Here is a 25,442-nt window from a genome sequence, read left to right on the forward strand (position 1 = left end):
ATATATAAATATTCCATACTTAGGAAGTCCTAGTGTGTAGCCTTTGAATCTGCCTTCACTTAGCATAATGCATTTGTGATTCATCTGTGTTTTTGAATGTACCGGCAGTTCCTTTTTATCGTTGATTAGTATTCCAGAATCTACTGGAGTGCTTGCTGGTTTCATAGAGAATAACTGCAGCAGTGTCAAGGCTGACTAGACCGTTAGGCAGATTTTCAGTGGTCTCGCTCCCCCAAGTCAGAGCAAGTGGAAAATTACTCACCATTAGATTTGAACTGTAACTGAAGATGATATAATTCTTGAGTTTTCTGCTCTAGGGTTTGCCGTAGAAGATTCTGGTACTCTCTCTCTTTCTGAACTAGGTGTTCCAAAAGTCTGGTTAAACAAACAAGCCATTATCGAGAGAGAGCCTAACATTATTCAGTTCAATTCACAAACATTTGTTGAACCTTACAGGTTGAAAGAAAATTACACAGTCCCAACAATCTGGCTGCAGCCTGTACCTGGGCACCTACCTTGTGTTTCCTCCCTTTGGAAAAAAAAGACCAGCACTCAGGGCATGGGTCTATTTTGTCTCAAAACCTATCAGGAACCAGAAAGATAACCTGAGGGTGATCGGTAAACTCAGCCAGGAAGGATCTGATAATTACAACTTGTCTCCCTGCGTCAGATCAAGTTGCTGAAACTAGTTCTCAGGCTCTTTCTCCTCTGGGGAGGAGGCCAAGGAGCTAGAAGCCCTGCTGCTTCTTTTTTTAATATTTATTTCTGAGAGCTAGAGAGCACGTGCAAGCAGGGGAGGGGCAGAGAGAGGGGGATAGAGGGAAAGCAGCGAGCCCGATGTGGGGCTCGAACTCACAAACTTTGAGATCATGACCTGAGCCGAAGTTGGATACTCAACCGACTGAGCCACCCAGGTGCCCCTGCTTCTGATGGACAGTGGTGGGAGGGAGCCGGCAAAAAGACCCCCTCAAGCGGGAGGAATACAGCTCCAGACGTCTGTGGGACCAGTGACTGCTAAATGCTTCACAGCGGCTGGCCTCCCACTCAGGACAGACCAGGTGCCTCCAGGCCACACCACTCTGGGTGGGAGGTGCCATCCTCGTGCTCTACCTGACAGCAGCTAAGGCATCTCCGTGCCGTAGGGACAGGCGTGCTACCGAGGGAGGGCGTGCTTGTCTGCCATCTGTAGTCGGCTGCTGTCATTACTAATTCTACTGAAACTGCAAAGTAACAGAAGGACTATCAGCAGTGTAGATGAAGAGCCACTGAGCCCATATGTAACGGTTTAGGAATTTAGTAATTATAAACCTTACCAGAAAATTTTTTATTAATTTTTTTTGACATTTATTTTTGAGAGGGAGAGACAGAGGAAAAGTGGAGGAGGGGCAGAGAGAGGAGGAGACAGAATCAGAAGCAGGTTCCAGGCTCTGAGCTGTCGGCACAGAGCCCGGTGTGGGGCTCCAGCTCACAAGCCATGATCATCATCACCTGAGCTGAAGTCGGGCGCTCAACCGACCGAGCCACCCAGGCGCCCCACCAGAAAATATTTTAAAGTGGTGCTAATTATCACGAGCTTCCACAGGTGTCATAGTTTAAAAGCTTTCACAATTTTGCTACCGCTACCTATTAACTACAACTCCAGGTCTCAGGGCGCCTGGGTGCCTCGGTCAGTAAGGGTCCGACTCCTGATGTCTGCTCACGGGTTCGTGGGAGCGAGCCCCACGTCAGGCTCTGTGCTGATGGCGTGGAGCCTGCTTGGGATTCTCTCTCCCCCTGCCCCTCCCCACTTGCACTCTTTCTCTGAAAATAAAGAAGCTTAAAAAAATGAAAACAAAAACCCTGTAGGTCTCTAAAAAGAAGTGATTAGATCTGCCTAAGGTCAAACTTCAGAGATCCCTGGAGTGTATACAATGTTTCTTCCAAAATATGGATAGCTGATACCATATCTCCCTGTCAATTCTTAATTGGCATTAGTAGTGATCATATGGCAACAAGGCATCATCTGGAACCAGGACCAACTCATTTGCTCTGCCCGTGGGTTCTGTCCTTTATAGGTCTACTGATGTGATTACCCAGGGCAAACGGGACTCATTTTACTCATTTGACAAATATTTTCGAATATCTACTATGTGCCAGGAAGTGAACAAAACAGACCAGCTCTCTTGGGGGTACCTCACACCAATGCCAGGGTCCCCTGGCTGGGAAAGAAGGCCACGAATGCCTGCCGGCTAATTCTGACAAATCACACGGAAGAGATTCAAAGAGGGGAGGGTAAACTTCTGCAGGGTCAGGGTTATGGGACACCAACCCCTGGCTTGGCTACGTCCGTAGGGGCAGGCTGCAGCTGTCCACTGCTCTCTGCCGAACCCACACACCATGCCAGGGGGCTCACCTTGGTGAAGAGACAGAAAAAACTCCCCAGACGCTGGTGCCTTCGGCACGGCTGATTGCTCTGTGCCTGGTGGCAAGGCATCGCAGCTCTCTGATTCCTAACGTTAAAGAAGGGGAGGCTTTCTCCCCCAGTTGAAGCTGAGACCACCCCCCCTTGCCCACTTTGTTGGTGAAGATGCTTTTCCGAGACCCGGGTGAGACCCTCAGGCAAGCAGAGTGATAACCTTCCTGGCCCAAGTCACTGTCCCACCCCTGCCCACCTGTTGGTTTCTTGCCTGAGCTGGCCCAGCTGGAGGCTCAGGTGCCGGTGGTGGAGCTGCTGGGGCTGTGGCTCTGGGGCGCCCGCTGACGGGGGGCTGCTCCCTCGGTATGCCGCGTGCCCTTCACTCCCGGGCAGGTCTGCGGGGGGAGAGTCGTCCTCCACCTCATCTGGGTCCTTCTCCTCCCCTTCGGTCTCTGACGTGGGCTCGAAGTGGGCTCGGAGCTCTGTGAGATGACGGAAGGAGAAAGGACCGTGGTGATACAAGGCCAGGGCTCAGTGGAGCTTCTGTCCTTATGCCAGCGAACGGGAGTGTTCGGAGGCTGGCCCAGCGAGGCAGTGCTCCATCAAGGGACTGCTGACGTTATAAATAAATGGGGCGGAGACGTTACTCCATTCTCAGCAGTGAAAAGATGCTCACGGCCAGTTTATAGATGAGCAAACTGAGGCTGAATGACGTTAAGTTAGTTAGCCAAGGATGGCTTTACAGAGGTGCAACCAGGCTTCCAACCTGGCCTGGCCTGGGTGGTTCTACTACAGAAAAGGTGCCCGCTTGGAGTGGGGTTTAACGAGAACCAGGCAGGAGAGGACATGACAGGGAGGGAGCAAAGTCAAGAGAGGAAGCGGCAATGTCAACACGAGTGGCGCAGAGCCTCCCCCTCCGAGGATGAAGTCACCGCAGGAGAGAGAACTTGGGTATTAAGCGGCTCTGTGGCTTCACAAATGACAAATGAGAGGTACAAAAGCCAAAAACTGGGGCCCCTGGGTGGCTCGTTAAGCATGTGACTGTCCACTTCAGCTCAGGTCATGATCTTGGTTTCATGAGTTCAAGCCCCGCGGCGGGGTCTGTGCTGACCGAGCAGAGCCTGCTTGGGATTCTCCCTGTCTGTGCCCCTCCCCCATTCACGCTGTCTCTAACTGAAGAAAGCAACTTAAAAAAAGCCAAAGATTTCTAGAGCTACCCCATGATGATTCTGACAGGAGACGGAGCCCGTAGTAAGCACCATCAAGCCACCAGTAGGCATTCCTGAGTGAAGGCGGGGGGCACTGCGGGATCCCGGCCCTCAGGCCCAGGGCTCCCTCTCCGATGACAAGTTTTGGCTCTGTGCAGTCTCCTTGGTTATGGGTAGGGGACACAGAAGTATGGCTCCAGAAGTTGCTAGCGTTCGCTGAATTGCAGGGAAGTATACTGCCCAGATGGGAAGGAGAAAACCACTGCTGAGGGCGGAGCACACGTGTGACCTCGCCCGTGGCCTGAGCCCGCCCTGGACCGCGAAGGCTGCACGCTTACCCGGGATGAGAATGCTGACCGCAGCCTGCACCGCTCGCCGGATGACGGTGTCCATCGCAAACATCCAGTGGGGCCTAATTAAATGGTTCCTCAAAACTTTATTCACCTATAAATCACAAAAATCCAGATTTCTGGTCTGCTGTACGTTCAAGAAATAGGAGTTCTTACGAATTCTAGTTTACTTCTACTCAGAGATAAAATGTTAACCGTGCTGCCCTGCATCTCTACCTGACATACGTTCCCTCCGGACTGGGTCTCCCTCCAAGCTGACCCTAAGTCATGCCGGGTCTTCGGGATGGGTGCAGTGATCGGATCTCCCGCACCGGGCTCGTTGTTGTTTACTCTGAGAGTATTTCTGGTGCACCTATGAAAAGTCAGGCTCTTCGCTGGGGACGTGGGACACAAAGCTGGACCAGACACGGTCTCACGCCTGGAGCAACTCACATCTGTCTGCACAGACACATAAGCTTAAACCCCATGCCTACTCAGCTGGCAGATGCCACTTGTTCCCAAGTCCTACACTCCTGCTCTTAGTGGCCAGATACAATCCCCTCGTTCACCTGTACTTGCATATTCTGTGTTTAGAATGAACTGCTGAAACTAGGGATTCAGGTGTACACAGAAGAGATGGGGACTAGGGGAGAAGATGGTAACTGAACTCCAGGGTCCCGGCTGTGAGCCACTTCAGTGGGCTTCCTGCCTTCTAGCACGTTCTCTAGAGCCAGACGGAACACTTACAGCATCCTGAAATCCGAACAGTACCAGATGAATCTGATTGATGGACGAGCTGTCAAAGTCCAGGGCCATCTTTAGCTTTGATATCGTGGATGCCATCACTCTGTGCTCCGGGGAGCGGATGAAGTCCCTCAGGATCCCAATTATTTGCTTGATGTGGCCGGCTGAGAGATGCAAGTCTTCTGAACTCTGATCACGAACCCCCCCCCCCCCCCCCGCAAATAATTTTCACTGAGTAAGTCAGAGAGGGGGAAACTCAAGATGTATTCTGTGGGCTCCCCAGGTGAGAAAGGGTCTGTCTGGAATTCCCCCCAGGTCTTTCATTAGGCAGCCCCCTCTCCTCACTGCCCACTCCCCCCCCAGGAATGGTTTTGCCATCCTGTTGTTGAACCCCTTCTAACTGATCCCCCTCTGCCGGCTCCTGGTAGAAGGTACAGTTCATAGCAGGGCAAGTGGCCTTGACCTTCCCGCTTCCAAAGTAAGTTAAAATGCAAACATTTTGGGGCGCCTGGGTGGCTCAGTCGGTTAAGCATCCGACTTCGGCTCAGGTCATGATCTCACGGTCCGTGAGTTCGAGCCCCGCGTCGGGCTCTGTGCTGACAGCTCAGAGCCTGGGGCCTGCTTCAGATTCTGTGTCTCCCTTTCTCTCTGACCCTCCCCCATTCATGCTCTGTCTCTGTCTCAAAAATAAATAAAACATTAAAAAAAAGTTTAAAATGCAAACATTTTTATCCATAACCTTTCCCCCTAAAGTGGCCTTTTCCCAGCTTCTGAGGGCAACTCAATGTGTCCTGCAGCTGGGGGTTCAAAACGAAGGTTTAACGTGAGTGAAGGGCAAAAGCTGTGAGTCCCTAAGCTTCGTGCTGCATTTGGCTTGTTTTACGCCAGGGGGCAGCACCACGCCATGCCTCGGTTCACCGCAGTGTTCCGCAAATTCAGGCTTTGGTGGAGTCTTTTTTTTTGCTTTGTATTTTCTTTTGTCTTGTTGGAAGAGGGAAGGGCATTGGGAAATACTTATGGTGATTACCGTAACTTTGCAAACCGTCCAGGGCAGCAGGAGACTCGTCCCTGTTCCGGGACCTGGTGCCAGGCAGAGGGGGCGGCATGAGCAGCAGCCCCGACCCGGCCCTACCTGGACCACGCACTCCTGCAGGTTGGAAGCCACCTGGTTCTGCTCCTCCCAGAGGATTTTGTACAGCATGGCGCGGCACTCACTGTCTTTGCGCAGCAGGAAGAGGCCCGGGTCCCTGTCCTCCGGGGGGGAGGCTGCGCTCTCATCTGGAACGCTGCAGACAAACACATGCGACAATCCCCGCATGTCCTGGAACAAAGTCTCCAGGCTGGGATGCCACAGGGGAGGGGCTAAGAGGCGAGTTGGCAGTCCCCACCCTTAAGGTGAAACTGCAGGAGGCAGGCAGGTGGAAGAGAGATGCAGTGTTTTTTCTAACCCCCACAGCACCAGTTTTGAGAGAGGGAGAGAGAAGGGAAGAAAGGGAGAGAAAATGGGGACGGTGGGAGGAGGGGCGGAGGGGATGAGAGAGGAGGGGAAGGAACAGGAAGATGGGGAAGGAACAGGAAGATGGGGAAGTGACCGCAGTGAACACGCTGCCCGCCGCCTTCACCTGCACTGTTGGCCGCCCTACTAACCGTGCAGAAAGCTAAAGCCCCTGGCGGTCATCTGGTTTTCACCTGGGAGGGATTTGGCTCCTGGCCCACAGTGTAGGGAAGTGGGTGGGCCGTACCTATGCAGGGGGCTGAGCTGGTGCTTGGGTGCCCGGGCCTTCTCGAAGAACATGTCCATCTGTGCATCAGAGTCCGGGGAGACAGAGCCGTGGTCACTGCTGCTGCTGCCCATGGGCTCCCCAGACGTGGGCAGGGCCAGGGTGGCGCCCCGGGTACCCTCTGTGTGGGGGCAGACAGGGAGGGGGGAGGGTGAGCCTCAGCCCCTCAGGCCAGGTGACCCATGCAGGCACTGTTAGGTCTGTGCTGTTCTAACGGGGCGGTATAGTCAATCACCCGGGGTCCCTGAAATGTAGGTTCCATTTTAGCAGGTCTGAGGCCCAAGACCGCGTCTCTAACCAGCCTGCAGGAAACACTGACAGAAACACAACTCGTCACCCCCGAGCAAGATGCCGAGCATCTGTCCTGGCTTCTACTCCATTCACACCAGGAAAGAGAAAACCAACAGCTTTCTTTCCAGAGGCCACATTTATGTCATTGCCAGGTAGGGCTCGTTGCCCTAGAAGGGGCCACTTCGCTTCAGTGACCTGTAGGACAGCTACTGTACCCCTTAATCAAGGTCAGGAGCAGCAGAGGGGGAAAGGCCAGGCTCTGCACCAACCGAAGACCCAAAACCCAGGCAGGGCACCCCTGGCCTCCCTTCTCGGCACAATCTCAAATGAAAGACTTGAACAAGGGGGGGGGGTGCCGCTGTCACCTGTGGGGCTCCCTCCGTCAGGAAATCAAGGGACATTCACTGGCTGGGTGTGACCACTCTTACGCCCCCTGCACCAATCCCTGCCACTCTTCACAGGGACAGGCTCCGTGCGTGCGGCTCTGGAGAGCAGGCACTCTCGGTGACAGAGGGGCCCAGGCATCCACCGCGCCCCGGGCGGCACCCCCGCTGTCCAGGCAGACCTCACCTGCTGGCTTGAAAGCAATTCGGTTCTTCTTGCCCTTGTTCACCTGCCTTAAGAAACCCTCTTTGAGCAGCTCGGCAGCAGTGGCACGTTTGTGGGGGTCAGGCTCAAAACAGGATAAAACGAATGCTCTGGCGTCAGCTGAAAAGGCTCCTGGAATCTCAGGGTGGATCTTAAACATCCCCACCTGCATTTAAGGGAGAGAAGACCTATGTGGCTTACGTGACTGTGAGGCCTCAGGCACATCCGGGTGCACGTGCCTTCAGTATAAAGCTCCTACCCCTGCCATCCTTTGAGGAGCTGGTGGGTTAGAACATCCTCGACGACTCGCCCGGCTGGCCTCTTGGGAGTTTGCTTTGCCCAGTAGGTTGTTGGAAAAGTGAAATCAGAGGAGTTTCAGAGCGTAGGGCTTAAGAGGTCCTGGGGCTTCTGTTCTAGTCCTCAGTGGAGCCCTGAGGCCACACGCAGGGAGGCTCAGCAGTTTGGGGGTGGGGGTGCATGGAGTTACTAATCAAAGGGCATGAGGTTTCAGGTAAGAAAGATGAATACATTCTTGGGGCACCTGGCTGGCTCAGTCGGAAGAGCATGCAACTGCTGATGTCGGGTTTCTAAGTTCAGGCCCCATGTTTGGTGCAGAGATTACTTAAAAATCAAAAAATCTTGGGGCACTTGGGTGGCTCAGTCAGTTGAGCATCCAACTCTTGATTTGGGCTCAGGTCATGATCCCAGGGTCTTGGGATGGGCCCCCTGCTATCGGGCTCCATGATGAGCTTAGCATTCTCATTCTCTCTCTACCCACCCCCGCCCCCTCACCCGATTGCACTCTCTCTCTCAAGTAAAAAAAAAAAAAAAAAAAAAAAAAAAAAAAAAAAACAAACAAAAAAAAAACTTTAAAAATAAAGTTTAAGGGGTGCCTGGGTGGCTCAGCTGGTTAAGCACCCGACTTCAGCTCAGGTCATGATCTCACGGTTCGTGGGTTTGAGCCCTGCGTAGGGCTCTGTGCTGGCAGCTTGGAGCCCGGAGCCTGCTTCAGATTCTGTGTCTCCCTCTCTTTGCCCCTGCTCGTGCGACCTCTCAAAAATAAATATTAAAAAAATGTTTATAAAAATAAAGTTTAAAAACTTAAAAAAAACCCACAAAAACAAAAAAACAAAACCAACATGAACGCATTCTAGAATTCTGCTGTACAGCAACTGTACCTAGGGTCAACAATACCGCAGCAAGCACTTTAAGGTATGTTAAGGGTGTAGAGCTCCTGTTAACTGTTCTTACCATGATCAAATAAAAGTTTTTAAATCAAGTTTTAGATTTTGAGAACACTAAACACTGGATGGAATATCCCCCCAAAATGTGAAATGCAGGACACCTACAGTGGCACCCCTCACCTGAGGGGCAGGGGGGAAGGGCACTAAGGGGCCAGGGACCGAAATTCAGGGCAAGAACCCAAAGGAGAGAGGGGTGGCGCCTCCCACAAGACTGTCGGAAAGCAGAGAGTGAACGTGGGCGGCACCTTGGTGCCCTGTCGCTACGTTACTTCTAAAGGTGCTTTGCTGTTACTCAGAAGGTCCCTGTAGGAGTTCTCTTGGGCTGCCTTCACAGAGCGCCACAAACTGGGTGCCTGAAAACAACGCAGATTTATTCTCTCTCAGTCTGGGAGGCTGGGCGTCTGCAGTCAAGGTGCTGACGGGGCCACGTTCCCTCTGAAACCTAGAGAGAATCCGTCCTTGCCTCTTCCAGCTTCGGGCGGTTGCGGCAACGGTTGGCTTGCAGACACATCAACCTCACCTTGGCCTCGGCGTGCCGCCCTCCGTGTCTCTCCATATCATCACCTCTCTGGCCCCGATGTCTGTCTCTGCACCAGCGAGTATCTGTCCCGAGGCCTGCGACTGAAGCTGCAGGTAGGATCTTCGACAGCTGCACGGCTCCACCACGGATAGACGCCGCAGGGCGGGGAAGGTTACCGCTGTCCCCCGGCCCTCGCGTTCAGGGTCTTGTCGGGATTGTGGGGGCCAGAAGACACTCGGCGACTTGAGGTCCTGACGTTGGAGCCGCCTGACCGCTGCTCTGAGAACCTTCTGCAGGGGCCGGGCTGAGGGGAGCAGCCACGGCACCCACAGCGCAGAGCAGTCCGTCTGCTGAGCGGCCTGCGCTCCGCTCGCCGAGAAACCTGCACTCGTTCCTTTTCGTTCTGCCAGAGGCTGAGCTGGAGTGTCCGGCGAAGACGCGGGCGGCAAGGCTGCAGGGCAGACGGGCTGAGGGGCCGCCATGCCTGGCAGAGAAGCAAGGAAGCAAGGCCTCTGGAGCATGTTCTATCGGGTTGCTTCGACGCACTGTGACCTCACTGTCCATAAGCAGTGAACCCACTCTCCTCCTCCTTAGCCTTCAGGCAACCAAAAATGCTCTAGGGAGGCCACTGCTGCTAAGGGACTCTTAAGACCACAGCCTCTCTTCAACTTCTCCAAGTGTACTCAGAGCCAGAAGCCACAGACCTGGCCTTAGACACAAGGGGCTATCCTGGCATCAGCTTCCCGTGGGATGGGAAGCATGTCCCTTCCCAAGGGAGCAGGCCTGGTGGTAAAATGCCCCCCATGGTGGCCAGTAGGTCTTATGTGGGCCTCAATACTTGGGGTGGCCTTCCTGTGAGCTCGGGGAGGGCTTTCAGAATGACAAAGTAAACACTGTCTGCTATCCGAAGCCCCACCTCTTCAAAACCAGTCAGAAACCTGCCCTCCAAAGATACAGGCCCATGTGGTATTTGAGCCTCACCTAGTGTAAGGGCAAATACAGATTCAAAATAAGAGGCTTCACAAAAATAAGACAAAACCAGGGAGGGGGACAAAGCATGAAAGACTCATAAATATGGAGAACAAACAGAGGGTTCCTGGAGGGGTTCTGGGAGGGGGGATGGGCTCAATGGGTAAGGGGCATTAAGGAATCTACCCCTGAAATCGCTGTTGCACTATATGCTTAGATGTAAATTAATAAAATAAATTAAATAAAAATTAAAAAAAATAATGTTAGTTGTACAAGCAAAAGTTAGAAATAAACAACATGCAACATGATGTTTATGATGAGTTCCTCACAGTATGGGAAGAAGCAGGAGATAAAAATCACATGGATAATATGTTAACAACTACGATATTTTTTTAAAAATTTTTTCGTGTTTACTTATTTTTGAAAGAGAGAGTGAGTGTGGGAGGGACAGACAGAGAGGGAGACACAGAATCCGAAGCAGGCTCCAGGCTCTGAGCTGCCGGCACAGAGCCCGACGCGGGGCTCGAACTCACGGACCGTGAGATCATGACGTGAGCTGAAGTTGGACGCTTGATGGCTGAGCCACCCAGGTGCCCCAACAGCTATGATTTTTAAAACTAATAATAAGACTGGTAGAATACAAAAAAAAAAAAAAAAAAAAAAAACCCACCAGAAAACAAAGAGCCTTCATCCTCCCTGTTGAAAATAAGGGAAGAGACCTCCCCTCCCCCTCTTTTTTTAGAGCATGTACTTTAGAAAACTTGTAACTGCAAGTTCTTGGTGTCTTTGAGACGCTATGTGAATCTTTTTAAAAGATGAATAAGCCTCTTGCCAAGAATGCCTTTCTCAAGGACCTGAGGGCCAACTCCTGGAAATCTCAACATCAAGAAGGATCCATCTCTATCTCCCAGTTTCCGGTTGCGGGGGAGCCCTAACTTCAGTAGTGTCTTCCTCCAAAACTACCTCCTATCTTAAATATTGGAGAAGTTTATTTTTCCTTTAGGTAAAATCAATTAGCTGATGCAAATGGTCGTCCCAATTATCGAGTGACCCTTGGATGCACTACTGTGACCAGTGGCACTATCCTGTCCACGCACGGGAGGACTAGTGATCGTTTCCTTTGAGACCACGGGTCAGAGGGTGGTAGTGCTTGGCTGGAGAAAAGGACAAGTCCTTTCTGTCCTTGCAACCACTTAGTGGGCTGCCTGTGGCTTGCATCGCATTCTGATTTAATGCCTATTCAACAATAAAACTGTTTGCTTTCTCTTCTACCTTTGTGGAGAGATTTCTGGAGTGGCAGGAGATTTTCTTTTTACTTATTATTTCCCTGACACCAGCAACTTCAATCACCAAACATGTCTTACTTTGAACATTGCTGCCTGCGGCTCACCGAGCTCATCGAACGGAGGCCTGCTGGTGGCCATCTCAATGATGGTGCAGCCCAGGGACCAGATATCCGCCGGGGCGCCGTACCCGCGAGGTCCTTGATCAATGATCTCAGGTGCCATGTACTGCAGAGTGCCTATGGGGAAAAAAATAAAGATTGTGGGCACCAAGCTGCACAAAAATCTCAGCAGACCATTGGTAAACAAGCGTGTGGACTTCAACCCTCTCATTAATGACAGACGGAGCCTGCTCTCGTGCATAAATGATGCTGTTGCGTCCTTTCTCTGACCAGAGGCAGGCAATGCCCCTTCCTCTGATACTGGTCACAGGAGAGAAGACTGTTCAGCTCCGCGAAGGACAAGTGGGCCCCAACCCCATCCAGTCAGTGCACAGAACGCAGGACACACAGTACCCCACCGACTTCAGGAGCTGCCTAGTGGAAGTGACAGATGATAGGACGACGGTGGGGGTGGGCTAATGGCAAAATGGAGTAAGTGCTAAAGCAGAGGGCTCCGAGAAAGCGGATGAAAAAGTGCTTGATTCTGCCTGCTTCAAGTCAGGGAAAGTTTTACCTGGATCAGTCTGGTTCTCCCAGGAGTAAATGCTAAGACAGCACTGGACACCAGAGAGATTTACTGGGGAGAAATACACGTGGGATAAAGGGGGAGGGAGCAGGATGGGCAGGGGGAACTGTCAAGCTCAGTGCCAATGTGACACCTGGGAGAGAGGGCAGGGAACAAAGAGGTGGGCAGAGTCTCAGACAGAAAAACAGCCCAGGGACGGCTTCGGCCAGGCCACTGGGGAGTCCCTGACCAAAAGCTGCCCCTTGCAGGAACATCACACTGGTCCAGCATGCCGCCGGCGTGCAGTCGTCGGCCAGGAGCAGGCAGGGTGACGGACGACCCCGCCACGAACACGGAAGCAGAGCCACAGAACGCGGCACACGGGGCTGCCAGCGAGCCGGCCTCCCACCAGGCGGGTTGAGGAGGTGGACAGTGGGATGGGAGGACTCCCAGGCTGGGGGAAGAGCTTGAGCAAAGGTGCGAAGGTGTGCAGTACAGAGTGAGTTCGGGGAACCACCAGCGGAAGCTGACACAGAGTAGGGTATTAAGAGTTAAAAATTAAGGAGGCAGTGGTGAGGGCACAGCCCGAATGGCAAGCAGTACATAATGAAGGCTCTGGCTTCAGACTTTCTCCTGTGGGTCACGGGCCACCAGAGGTTACCACAGGGAAGGTGGTGATCAGATACAGTGCTGGGAGGAGAAAGCACTGCAGAGATGGGGGCAGGGAGGTCAATCAGGGCTCCGGGAGTAAAATCATAGGTTCTTCTTGAAACTAAGGCCGAGGAAAGCAACAGCACCAGACACTATATGCTGGCAAAGTGGTTTCTAATAAAGAGCAAACTTGCATATGACACTGGCCAAGGTGTGAACAGAGAACACGGATGCCCAGAGAAATTCAAGTGCCTATCTCAAGATCACGCAGCCAAAGCAAGTCTCCAGAGTCTTAATCAATGAAAACAAAGGGCTCATTGGTTTAAAAAAAATTTGGAGAAGCTATGTACTACATCTTCCTCTTGAAGATCCAATGTCTTTTAGTATTTTTCCTCCCAGTGAGCATCTGAAAGGCACCGACCCACAGAGTTTTGCAATAATGAAAATCTGTGCAGTTCGATATGGTAGCCACTAGCCCCATATAACCATTGGGCCCTTAAAATATGGCTGGTGAGACGGATGACATGAATTTTACTTTCTTTTAATTTTTAAAGATTCAAAGTAATTACGGGCGTCCAGGTGGCTCAGTCGGTTAAGCGTCTGACTTCGGCTCAGGTCACGATCTCATGGCTCATGAATTCAAGCCCTGCGTAGGGCTCTGTGCTGACAGCTCAGAGCCTGGAACCTGCTTTGGATTCTCTGTCTCCCTCTCTCTCTGCCCCTCCCCTGTTCACACAGTCTCTCTCCCTCTCTCAAATAAATGTTTAAAAAAATTCAAACTAATTTAAAGTGAAACATAACTTGGGTTGGGTCTGTGAGCTCAACAGATCAGTAGGGCACGAACGATGGTTTTGGTTTCCAAAGATGAAAGCCTGCTAGGGAAGTGTTCAGCTGCTGCAGGGTTGGGCAAGATACAGGCTCACAGCACTTGCTGCACCATTGGGAAATCCTAGAGCCCCAGGGAGGGAACTTCCAGTGACACAATCTCTCCTCCCAGGCTTGTGCTGCTGTGAATAATGAATGGAGAGGCTTTGACAGAGGATGTGCCTACTAATCCACAATCTGTTAATCAAGGAAAGACTTGTGCTTTTTGTTAACTCAGCTGTTCTCTCTCAGCTCTGCTCTATGATGCTGGTTCTGGGACTCTGCAAACCCCATTTGTGCTTTGCCTTCAGCTTCCTGTTAGGCTCTGCCACTAGGGGGCGCGCGCGAGAGAGCGCGAGCTACCATGGGAGGAGGAGCTGAAACGGGCTTGCTCAGGCATACCTAGAGGAGGGAGGAAGGAGAGGTTGGTTACTTGTTCCCCCATGTCTGCCGCTGTCCCTCTGAGGGAGCTGCACTTTGGACCCTCAGCTGGTTCCAGTAGCAGTGCTTGGCTCGTTTCTAGCTCTTTTGTCCCCTCATAGTTTCAGATCCGGCTTCCTCTTGCCCCACCACTAGTTGCCTGCTCCACTCCAGTAACACCCTTCCTTGTGCTCCCCGCAAGCCCTAGAAACAGAAGCTGCTTTCTGATAACTGAGTCCCAGTAAACCGTTTTTTCTACTAAATTCTCTCTGTAAAAATAACTGGGGCGATTTTGGTTTTCCTGCCTGAATCCCAACTAACACAATGAGTAAAAGTTAATTCTTAAAAGAACTTTTACAAAGTTCTGCAACGTAGAAAATAGCACTATACCAAACCGCAATGGTTTACTGACCCTCGTTAAACAACTGTGCACCAGAGTACAACTGTTTCATAATTGGAGGCTAAGCCCGCTTGATGCCAAATTTAGAGATTTTCTTTATAGGACAACATAGTAAACATCACCCTTTATAAATGTAGGGACTTAGCAAGGACATCCGTATTAGTTATTTATTGCTATGTAATAAATTAGCCCAGATGTTAGCACCTTAAACCAGGAATTAGGATGTCATGCAGTTTCTAAGGGTCGGAATCCACGAACACCTGGGTTGGGTGGATCTGGCCCAGAGTCTCTAATTAGGCTGTAGCCAAGGTATCTGCTGGGCTACAGTCAAGGGAAACGCAGACTGGAGCTGAAACCCACTTCTAAGTTCAGGCAGGCTGTGGGACGAGGCTTCAGTTTCTCACCGAGTGGGATCCTCCAAAGGGCTGCTCAAAACAGGGCTTCCCCCGGAGCCGGGGATCCACAGACAGCAAGCAAGAGGGATGCCACGCTGTCCTCTTCAACCTAGCCTCCAGGTCACACACTGCCACTCTGCCTTCATATGCTCATCAGAAGGGAGTCACTAATCAGGGTGCCCAGGTGGCTCGGCTGGTTAAGTGTCCAACTCTCGATTTCGGCTCAGTTCATAATCTCATGGTTCATGGGATTGAGCCCCAGATTGGGCTCCGTGCTGAAGGAGCCTGCTCGGGATTTTCTCTCGCCCCCCTCTCTCTTTCTCTGTCCCTCCTCTGCTTGTGCACTCTCTCAAAATTAAAAACTTTAAAAAAAAAAGAGAGAGAAGTGAGTCACTAAGTCCAGCCCACATTCAAGGGGAGGGGATTACACGAGGCTGTGAAGGCCAGGCGGCGGGGTCCGCTGGGGGCCATCTTGGAGGCTAATGGCCACAATGCCTGACTTCCCATCAGTATTCAACGACTTACAGAGCATCTCCACGTAGCACTGTCTCTGTGACTCTCACAACCCAGTAAGGTCGGCGCTATCTAACAGTTATTCCCATTTTATACAGGAGGAAAATGAGCCTCAGAGAAGGCAGCAGATGTGCTCAAGCTAGAACTCAGGTCTTCCATCTCCACATTTGGAACTGTTCACCATGACACTGCTGACGTATGCAATGAATCCAGGACAAGCACAAGTGAAGCAAATGCTGCTTGAACAAAAGTCGAGCTGACGTGAGGATTTCCAAAGCCATAATGTGACGTGTTCCCACATAGCTGGAAGGCATAGGGCGGTAAGAGAGAACCGGGTGCTCCATTTTATTGACTACCAGATTTACAGAAAAACCACCCACTCACAGTCAACATCCAATGGAGACGGATCCACACAACTGTTTCCAATAGTCAAGGGACCGTTCCCAAGCGGTGTGCACGTTGTGGGTGTGTATCGGCTGCACCAAATCGGCTTCTGTCGAGAAATCAAGTAAAGATGCCAGCGGCGGGGGTAGGGGGGGCATCTGAATAATGCGGAAATCCTGGGAAACTTGCTTGCCTTCAATCTGGCTCTCTTAAGGGTATCCTAGCCTTTCAAAACTGCACGTCCCCCAAGATGTGCCCACACACAGGTCATGTGATCGGGGGTACAGAGTTCAGAACAAGGGGACAGGAGACCCACAGGCATGGACCCAGACCACCAGGGACATGAAATTGTGGGGGCTCCCGGAGAACTGCCCAAGCAGGATTTTCAAATCACCAGCGACAAAAACGCATGGTATAGGACAATAATTGAGAAGTTTTGATCGAGGCGCCAAGATAAAAGCCAGACACCAAGGCAAGGGGTGAGACATAGACGACAGGCGCATGTTTCGAAGGGGGTCCGACAGAAGTGGTCACACACCTCGCAGGCCTCTAGCCCAGGGTCCTGCCACCTAGATCAAGGGATTAAAAAGATCGAGAGAGGAGAGACTAGAGGTGGGGGATGTTGTGAGTGACTTCTTTAGACACTGCTGTGCCGGGAGGTCTGCCCTCTCATTACAGGAGCCGAGGAAAGGCTGTGCCCAACATGGCGACTCGGGCAATTCAACACGCACTCAGAACTGTCACACTCCAAAGGAGGGCACACGCATAAGCGTTTTCTACAGGCCCTGGAAAACACTGTTAGAGCCCAAAGTTTGCAAGTTTCATATTAATGAAGTACCGGAAAGAGAACCAAGATGCCTCCTGTACCACCCTGGTTGCCTTGGCCAAGGACGGGCCTGGTAGGAGGGGACACCACTTTGTTTTAAACCCAAAGATGAGGACTCCTCGCTGGGCCCATGCAGAGCTCCACATGTACATGTCTCCCACTGGTAAGCTGCACACAGGACTGGTTCCCAGGGGAGCGGCCCATAGCGTCCGAGGATACGGCCATGCCCTCTTGACAGTGGGTGAAAGATGCATGAACCCTGGACGCCAGATGTGGGACCCAGTGTAGAAATACTGCTTTAGGGGCACCTGGGTGGCTCAGTCCGTTGGGCGTCCGACCGGCTCAGGTCATGATCTCACAGTTTGTGGGTTCAAGCCCCGCATCGGGCTCTGTGCTGACAGCTCAGAGCCTGAAGCCTGCTTCAGATTCTGTGTCTCCCCCTCTCTCTGCCCCTCCCCCACTCACACTATATCTCCCTCCCTCCCTCCCTCTCTCTCTCTCAAAAATAAATAACATTTGGGGCGCCTGGGTGGCGCAGTCGGTTAAGCGTCCGACTTCAGCCAGGTCACGATCTCACAGTCCGGGAGTTCGAGCCCCGCGTCAGGCTCTGGGCTGATGGCTCAGAGCCTGGAGCCTGTTTCCGATTCTGTGTCTCCCTCTCTCTCTCTGCCCCTCCCCCGTTCATGCTCTGTCTCTCTCTGTCCCAAAAATAAATAAACGTTGATTTAAAAAAAATTTTTTAATTAAAAATAAATAAATAAATAAATAACATTTAAAAAATTAAAAAAAAAAAGAAAGAAATACTGCTTTAGGGTCTCTGTTAGAGGAATCCTGCTCAAAGGCCATTTCCTATGGCCTGGATCCCTCAGGAGAAAAACACAGAGGAGTGTGTACAATGTGAGGGGTAAAAGAGGGGCGGGGGGGCAAGAAGCAGTCAACTAAAGGACAGGTCTCTGCCCATGACGTGGGACTTACAAAGGATCTGGCAGGAAAGCGTTGACAATAACCATTAGCCAGTCCCAGAGCACACAAATCCAGCTTAGAACAGCACCGGTCAAGTGACCACTTTCTGTGCCCCTCTCCTCCCCTTCCTGCAGCTGGGGAGCAGAAAAGGAGGTGGGGGGGGCAGGTGAGAAAGGACGAGATTCGAGATTGCGTGCCGCCTGCCACCAGATCTGCAGGGACAGGGTTAGGTCGCTATCCCTGGAATGAGGACCAGAGTGTTGATGAGTACATTAGTGTGGCCCCTTAAAAAATTTTTTTTAACGTTTACTTATTTTTGAGAGAGAGAGAGCGCGAGTGAGTGTGTGAGCACGAGCAAGAGAGGGACAGAGAGAGAGGGAGACACAGAATCCAAAGCAGACTCTAGGCTCTGAGCTGTCAGCACTGAGCCCGACACGGGGCTCGAACTCACGGACAGCGAGATCATGACCTGAGCCGAAGCCAGATGCTCAACCGACTGAGTCACCCAGGAGCCCCAGTGTGGCCCCTTTTAATTACCCAATTCAGACTGTTTGCTTCTCGAAGCTCCATTAAGACTTTCTCTCAGTTGCCTGAGGGTGGCTGGCAAATTCTCAGGAAAGGACTACCACCGTGGGCAGGGCATAGAGGGCAGTGGGAGACAAAGATGGGGTGACTTTTATGATTACAACCTGTGAGTCTGACAGGTTCAACATGTTACCCACAGAAACTTGATTCTCTGAAAGACTCCTGCCAGTTCTGATAACCTGGGATCTTCTAAGTGCAAATTAGTATTTATTTTTTTTATTTATTTAACAAATACTTCACCTGCACTTGCTGTGAGTCAGGTACCGGGTCAAGGCACTTCACCAATATTAACTCATTTAATCCTCGTAAAAACCCTCCGATCTAGGTACTATGAACAGCTCCATTTTACTTCTGAAGAAACTATGGCACAGAGACGTTAAGTAACATGCCTCAAGTCACACAGCTAGCAAACGGTTGAGCCAGAATTTGAACCAAAGATGTTCACAACCATAGACCAGAGTTCCTTTCCCAAGATCCACTCCTAGGCATATACCCAAGATGAATGAAAACTTATGTCTACACAAAGGCTTGTGAATGTTCATAGCAAAGTTATTCACAATAGCCAAACTGTGGGGGCACCTGGGTGGCTCAGTCGGTTGGGTCATAACAGCCCTTCCTCCTGTTCTAGCTGGTTTATACCTATAGTGAAAACCCTTGAGAAGAACACGGGAGGGGGAGGCTTAGGTGCCAGAAGTTGCCTAAACCTCTCACTCTCCTTCCAGGCTCCAACAGCCTCCGGGCATTTGCATGGAAAAGCCCCACCACAACCTCAGGCATCCAAGCAGGGCTCTGCACCAACCAGCTGAGACTTCTTTACAGAACCACTCTGTGTTGCAAAGAGTAATGATATGCAGGGGAATTTCCTACCCAAAATGAGACCCCTTCTTTATTATCCCCCAAACACCCCTGCATTGTTTTGCAATGCAAAATTCATGCCTCCTCAAGCCAATTACTTGGGAAAATGTGATATGCAATGATGAATTATACATGCGTTTTCTTTGTGAATTTTTTTTCTCCTTGGGGATGCTAATTACGAGATAAATTGTCAGGGGTTTTATGTTTTGAAATAACTCCTTGTTATATCAGAGACCCTCTTGCTACATATTGCCAAGCTAATTGGTGACTTCCAAAGAGGAGGAAAGAAGTCATTTTCAATTAGCGTAATAAAAAAATGTGCCAGTCATATATACATCCATACTCACATATACATGATGACACGTGTATATTTCTATCAGAAACAAAAAATGAAAGTTCAACACATTCTTTCTTTGTGAGATTCTGGTGGAGTCCTTGGTGTAATATTTTCCCATCTTTAGGTGCATGTATCTCCTCTGGTGTTACAAGCACGATGCCATTTCTGACAAATAAAAGTTCTCTTTAGACAGGGAATGTGCCTCCACTGTGGGCGTCTAGCGATCGACATAGAAAACCCTCTTGTTGGAGCAGAGCCGAGACATTCACTAAGACCAAGGCCAAATCTGTCCACACTACAGCTTAGTGCTCCAGGACAGAGGACGGTCATGCTTCTTTTATAGCTTTATTCAGAGCCATAATAATCTAAGCACTGTTTCTTAATTCCATCAAGCAAGACCTCTGTGACCCTTTTATTATACCTTAGGGGACCATAAACCTTTCCTTATTCAAAATCAGTATTTCTTTCCAGAGATCAATTCCTTTTAAGCAGGAATTTCAAAAAGCCACAGGTAGCTTTTGAACCTCATTCAACTCCCTGGTCTTATAAATGGAAAGCTAGCTGGTAATTTTATACCACTCTCGGAATCCAGTCCCTCTAAACACTTACATGATTCCATGACTGACACACGGAGAAGAAAATCCAATTCCTCGAACCCACTTACAAGACCATATTCCCCAGAACAATTAGCTTCCCTTGGAAACATAACCCCATCAAAGCACAAGGCACCAGAACTCGTGAACCAGAACAGGCTATTTTTAGGACAGACCAGTAAAACACCCCAACAAGTGGCTTGACGGCTAGCGGGATTCAGAATTACCCATGACATTAACTTAGAAGAGATGCTGCTACTTTCCTGAGCGGTCAGAAAGCCTCAGAAAACCTCAGCAGAGCACCACACCTACCCAACCTGTGAAGACAAGACAGTTGTGGCAATAGTGCTGTCACAGGTAGCTGGCTCAGTGCACCACTGTGACCAAGTTCACACCACCTGAAGTCGGCGACAAGACGCCGTCCACTTCAACTGCCAACTGCCGCGCAGAGGTGCGCGGTAAACCTAACTCCGGGACGGCCGCCCACACCAAGCCCTGTCCTGCTTACCAGCAAAAGTCTCGGTGCACGGATTCACTCCTGCAAGACGCTTGGAGGTTCCAAAATCAGAGATTTTCACCACTCCACTGTAGGTATTCACCAGAACGTTGTCACCCTTCAGAAAAGAAAAACCACCAAATGCTGAAAGGCAGATTTAAACAAGCTAACATGAAACAAGATTTGTACCTGAAGAAACAGTCACAAGTATGTAGCAAGACTCGACTCGGCACTCTGAGGGCCATCACGCTCCATTCCTCCCCTTCTCTGAGCTGGTCAGTTTGCAGACTGCCAGCCAGCAGCTCATGTGGTCCGAAACGCACAAATGAAACCTTGTTGCCTCAGATGAGCAAGCACCTTGATGTCTCTGTGCACAATCTGGTTTTCGTGGAGATACTTAAGGCCTTCCAGGATCTGCTTGGTGTAAAACTTGATGGTGGGCTCCTTCATTGGCCCCCATTTTGATCGCAAAAGAGCAGAAAGGCTTCCTGGAAACGGACACAGCAGAAAACTCATCAGGTTGATGAAGATTCAATCACAAGAGTCAGGGAAATAAAGCGAGGTGATGTATTTTTTTAAATGTTTATTTATTTTGAGAGACAGAGTGGGGGAGGGACAGAGAGAGAGGGGGAGAGTGAAGCCCAAGCAGACTCCATGCTGTCAGTGCAGAGCTGACGTGGGGCTTGAACGTACGAACCGTGAGATCATGACATGAGCGGAAATCAAGAGTTGGACGCTTAACCGTCTGAGCCACCCCAGTGGCCCAGCGAGGTGATATTTCTAACCTCACACAAGCAATCATACCAACATGGCTGCATCCTGGCCAAGTGCAGCGTCTTTCCTCCCTCTGTTGCCTGTTTTCCAGATGTGCAAGCAGCGCAGCCAGAGAAGGGACCAGAGATGGAGGGTGAACAGGAACCCCCTGTGACCTCCAAAATTCAGCGGGGCTCCCTTTGGGTAGAGCTCTGTTAAGCTTCACGGAGTCAGGAGGAGCGTGCAACAAGCACTCTGGACTTGAGAGGACCAGCCCCCCGCTGGAGATTCTGCACGAATGTCTCGGCTGTTCAGCCTGGGTCAAAGCCACATTGTATATACCTTGCCGGGAAATCAGAGGTGGAAAGGACCAGAATGAGGGGCCATTCAGGGAGACAGGGACTGGGATCAGAGAAGCCGGGGTCTGTCCATCTCCACTGGGAGAAGCCCTCGGGGCCAGGTCACAGGGGCAGGACTATCTTACCATCCCCCCAGCCCCTGACTCAATTATACTAAACACTGAACCTTTGGGCCCAAAGAAAACAATTCTAAGCATCTGGTTCAGAGGTTATCATTGCCTCAGGCAGCAGCCAGCCTCAGCTTGACTCCTTCCACAGTGCTACAGGAACCTTGCCACCTGCCTCAGTTTCTCCATATGTAAAAGGGTTTGTGCACATCTATCTACAATTCTGCTGCCATCCTTAAACCTCGCCCTTGGAATATCAAATAATGTGAACAGCAATGATATATTTTCTGCTAGACTATGAGCAACTTGAGGGAAGAACAAACCATTTTATCTTTATTGTAACCTTCAAAATCTAGCCCACTGCCTGGCTAGATACACATTTAAGCTCTTAAGAGAATAGTAGGTTCTTAGTAACTGTTGGTTAGATGAATGAATACAGATTTCTAACTGAAGTTTTAGTGTTTGTATTCAGATCATAATTACCATTATTTATTTTGTTTTTTACTTTTTTTTTTATTTTAGAGAGCAAGAGAGAGCATGCAAATGGGGGAGAGGGGCAAAGGGGGAGGCGGAGGGGGAGAGGGAGGGAAGGAGAGAGACAGAGACAGAGAATCTTAAGCAGGCTCTACGCTCAGAGCACAGAGCCTGACATGGGGCTCAATCCCATGACCCTGGGATCATGACCTGAGCTGAAATCAAGGGTCAGATGCTCAACTGACTGAGCCACCCAGGTGCCCCAATTTTATTACTTTTTTAAATGAACACTTAATGAGCTCTTGCTCTCTGCCAGGCACCATTTTAAAAGCTTTACACACACTATCTCATTTAATCCATCCAACAACCCACTGAGCTAGGGTCATTACTGTTTCAATAATTAGTACTATTCCAATCATTATGGTAACTATTATTACTTCGATTTTACTTTATTTTTTAAATGCAGGGTATTTTTTTTAAGTTTTATTTATTTTTGAAAGAGAGAGAGAGGAGAGGGAGAGGAGGAAAATCCCAAGCAGGCTCCACACTTTGAGCACAGAGCCCGACATGGGGTTCGAACCCAAGAACCACAAGATCATGACCTGAGCTGAAGTTGGGACATTTAAGCAACTAAGCCACCCAGGCGCCCCTATTACTCCGACCTTACAATTCATTTATTTAATGAGGAAACCGAGGGGGGGGGGCACAGAGGTGAAGAATTTGCCTGAAGTCACACAGCCTGCAGATGGAGGGACCTATTCAAACTAGACACTCCGGGCTCCAGGTCAGAGGAACTCTTCCCCCACACAATACTGCCTGCATACGGGGGATTTTGTGGAGAAAGCACTGGTGTTTGATTTCACAGTAAACATGTTATTTTGCAGTGTCATTTTTAAGACCTCTGTCCCCTCTTCTCCAAGCCATCTTTAAACTCCCAGACTGAAAGCTTCAAGGCTGGAGACTATGCTTTAATTCATCTGTCTCCAGCGCTGAGCCCAGCAGCTGGCACTCAGTAGATCCTCAATGAATATTTGATGATTGAATGAAGCCAGCAATAGACTATGCGACATCGAAAAGTTTGTATCCAACTCCTCTGAGAAACAAATGTTCCGCCACATCTAAACGGCAGGTCTGCCACTTTTTAAGTGGCAAGATGGATAATGATGTTCATATTATATTTTCATCAATGAATTTCAGAGCACGAGACCAGAATCCTAGTGGCTACTCACCCCCAGGCACCTGCTCCATAAATATCTTAATGTAGCCATCCTCCGAGACAGAGCCCAGGTACTGAACGATATTGCGGTGCTTGAGGTACTTATGCAGAGCTATCTCCTCATGCAGGGGCTGCGAGTACCTAGGAAGAAAAACAAAGCCAGCATCACCTGCCAGATCCCTGCGGCCTGGGGCCCACACGGCACTGTGCCAGTACCTGTCGTGCTCCTGGCCGTTCCTTCTTTCTGCAAATGTTCTCTCCCTTGGCTCCCGTGAGAGTCCCCAGCTTCCCGTAAGAATACTAGCCACACAGGGCCGCTCAAGGCCAAAGTGGTGTCACGTCTCTCAGGCATCCGATGGAGCGCCTGGTGTACGGTGGGTACTCGATGAATGGCTGCTATGGTTAGGTCTACACTCTCCAACTACCCTTTGCCTCTCTGAGCAGGTCCTCTTCCTCTGTCTCTCATGAAGAGTGGTAGCATTCCAGAAGGTACTCTCCTCAGCTGCCCTCGAGTCTCATTCCACATACTCACTTTACACTATAGACCTCCTAACCCCGTGTCTGGCTTCTTTAGTGTATTCAACCTCTGGTCACCGTATTTTCTCTTCCTAAACTGCATACCTCATCATATCACTTCTCTTCATGAAATCCACATAAAGACCATATTGCTTAACACGGCACACGAGGAGTTCAAACTCCAGTCAAACTACATCTTTTAAAATTTTTGCCTCATCTCAAGAGCCCTCCACCCCCATCCTACATTCAAGTCACAACAGGTAATCTGTTGTTCTCCGAATACACTCTGTGCTTGAACAGCTCTGTTCTTCCCGCAGCAGAGGACGCTTTGGGCTTCCTCTTTTCTGTCAGACGAGCTCCTACTCATCCCTCAAAGACCACAACTCACCCAGGAAAAGTAATTAGTTCCTCTCCTGTCCTACAAACATTCTGCGTGTCCCTCTATGATGGCACTTGTCGCTTTTACCCCCAGGCAAGGGTTGACAGCCTAAGTTCAGCTCTAAATTTAGGGAATGGGGCAAAAACAGTGTCTAAGATCCTTTCTAGCTCTAAAATCCCAGGAAAAGCTATCGGCAACGAAAAGCTTAAGTGCTGCGACCAAAGGAGGTGGTACATGCCAGCAATTTCCCCGCGATACAACTGCAGTACCTTATCCACCATGACCCTAAGAGACAGTACTGGACAAGGAATTCCAGAGTGTAGATCCTAGTCTTGACTCCTCACATGCTGGGAAAAGTCATTTAATCTTCCTCGGCCTTAGAAGCAGCTAGAGGAGTTCATTTCAGGACCGGCCTTTTAACTCAAACAGGAGAACACGCAATCCCATTACGAATGAAAGGACACATGAATGAATGTGTGAATAAACGAACAAAGGGACGATGAAGGGTCTTATGGCTGCTAGAAAGCACTTATAACTAATGATTCAGTGACCACCAGGATGGAGGGATATTGGCACGTGTCCCTCAGTGTCCAGCACTGAAAGCAAGACGCAGATGTCATGTGACCACACTTACGTAGTGGCCATTATTGTGTATGAAGCTTCTCTACAAAAACACTCAACAGTCAATGATGCCACGTTCTTGTTTAGAATTGGTGGGGGGGGGGGGGTGAATTTAAAAAGGCATAAATATTTAATTAGACTCAAAACAATGTTGAAGAAATAAGTTAGTAGTTGTGGTGGTTTAAAAAAAAATACCCAAAATCTTTGAGGGTGAGATTCAAGGGCAGGGTACTAAAAAGAGTCTGTACTGCAAAAAGCTAATTTTCTTTTTGCCAGGCTTAAATTTCTGTAATGATACATTTGGATAAATAATAGCCACTTACAGGGTGCCTGGGTGGCTCAGGCAGTTGAGCAACTGACTTCAGGTCAGTTCATGATCTCACGGTTTGTGAATTCGAGCCCCGCGTCGGGCTCTGTGCTGACAGCTCAGAGCCTGGAGCCTGCTTCGGATTCTGTGTCTCCCTCTGTCTCTGCCCCTCCCCCACTCATGCTCTGTCTCTGTCTCAGAAATAAGCTTTAAAAAAAAATGATAGCCATTTACAATTATGACAATGTGAATTAAAGCAGAGCCACATTTAAAAAAATTTGCCAATGTCTAGCTATGTAAAAATGTAAAATTTCAGACCTAGTTGATGAATGGAAATAAAAAAGTTTTCTTTTAGGATAGGACTCTTGGCATTCCACATGCCTTCAAGTAAAGTTATTCCGTCTTCTGCA

The 25,442-nt window shown here is 50.0% G+C and overlaps 1 protein-coding gene across 4 annotated transcripts in view; it reads right to left on the minus strand.

Moving 5' to 3' along the window:
• MAP3K15 (mitogen-activated protein kinase kinase kinase 15) overlaps positions 1–25,442 on the minus strand; it is a 123,835-nt gene that overhangs the window by 1,940 nt on the left and 96,453 nt on the right. For 3 of the 4 annotated variants that reach the window (XM_045050412.1, XM_045050414.1, XM_045050413.1), the window contains exons 16-26: positions 23,223–23,350; positions 20,658–20,788; positions 20,313–20,418; positions 11,434–11,591; positions 7,319–7,502; positions 6,419–6,578; positions 5,809–5,962; positions 4,680–4,865; positions 3,942–4,047; positions 2,652–2,877; positions 263–375 (exon numbers count right to left, since the gene is read on the minus strand). In XM_045050412.1, coding sequence (XP_044906347.1) covers positions 263–375; positions 2,652–2,877; positions 3,942–4,047; positions 4,680–4,865; positions 5,809–5,962; positions 6,419–6,578; positions 7,319–7,502; positions 11,434–11,591; positions 20,313–20,418; positions 20,658–20,788; positions 23,223–23,350 — 1,652 coding nt within the window. Of the gene's footprint in view, positions 1–262; positions 376–2,651; positions 2,878–3,941; positions 4,048–4,679; positions 4,866–5,808; positions 5,963–6,418; positions 6,579–7,318; positions 7,503–11,433; positions 11,592–20,312; positions 20,419–20,657; positions 20,789–23,222; positions 23,351–25,442 lie in introns of those variants that run through there. The other variant, XM_045050415.1, reaches the window with a different exon arrangement.

Source organism: Felis catus, chromosome X (genome assembly GCF_018350175.1).
Source record: "Felis catus isolate Fca126 chromosome X, F.catus_Fca126_mat1.0, whole genome shotgun sequence".
NCBI classification, from domain to species: Eukaryota; Metazoa; Chordata; class Mammalia; order Carnivora; family Felidae; genus Felis; species Felis catus.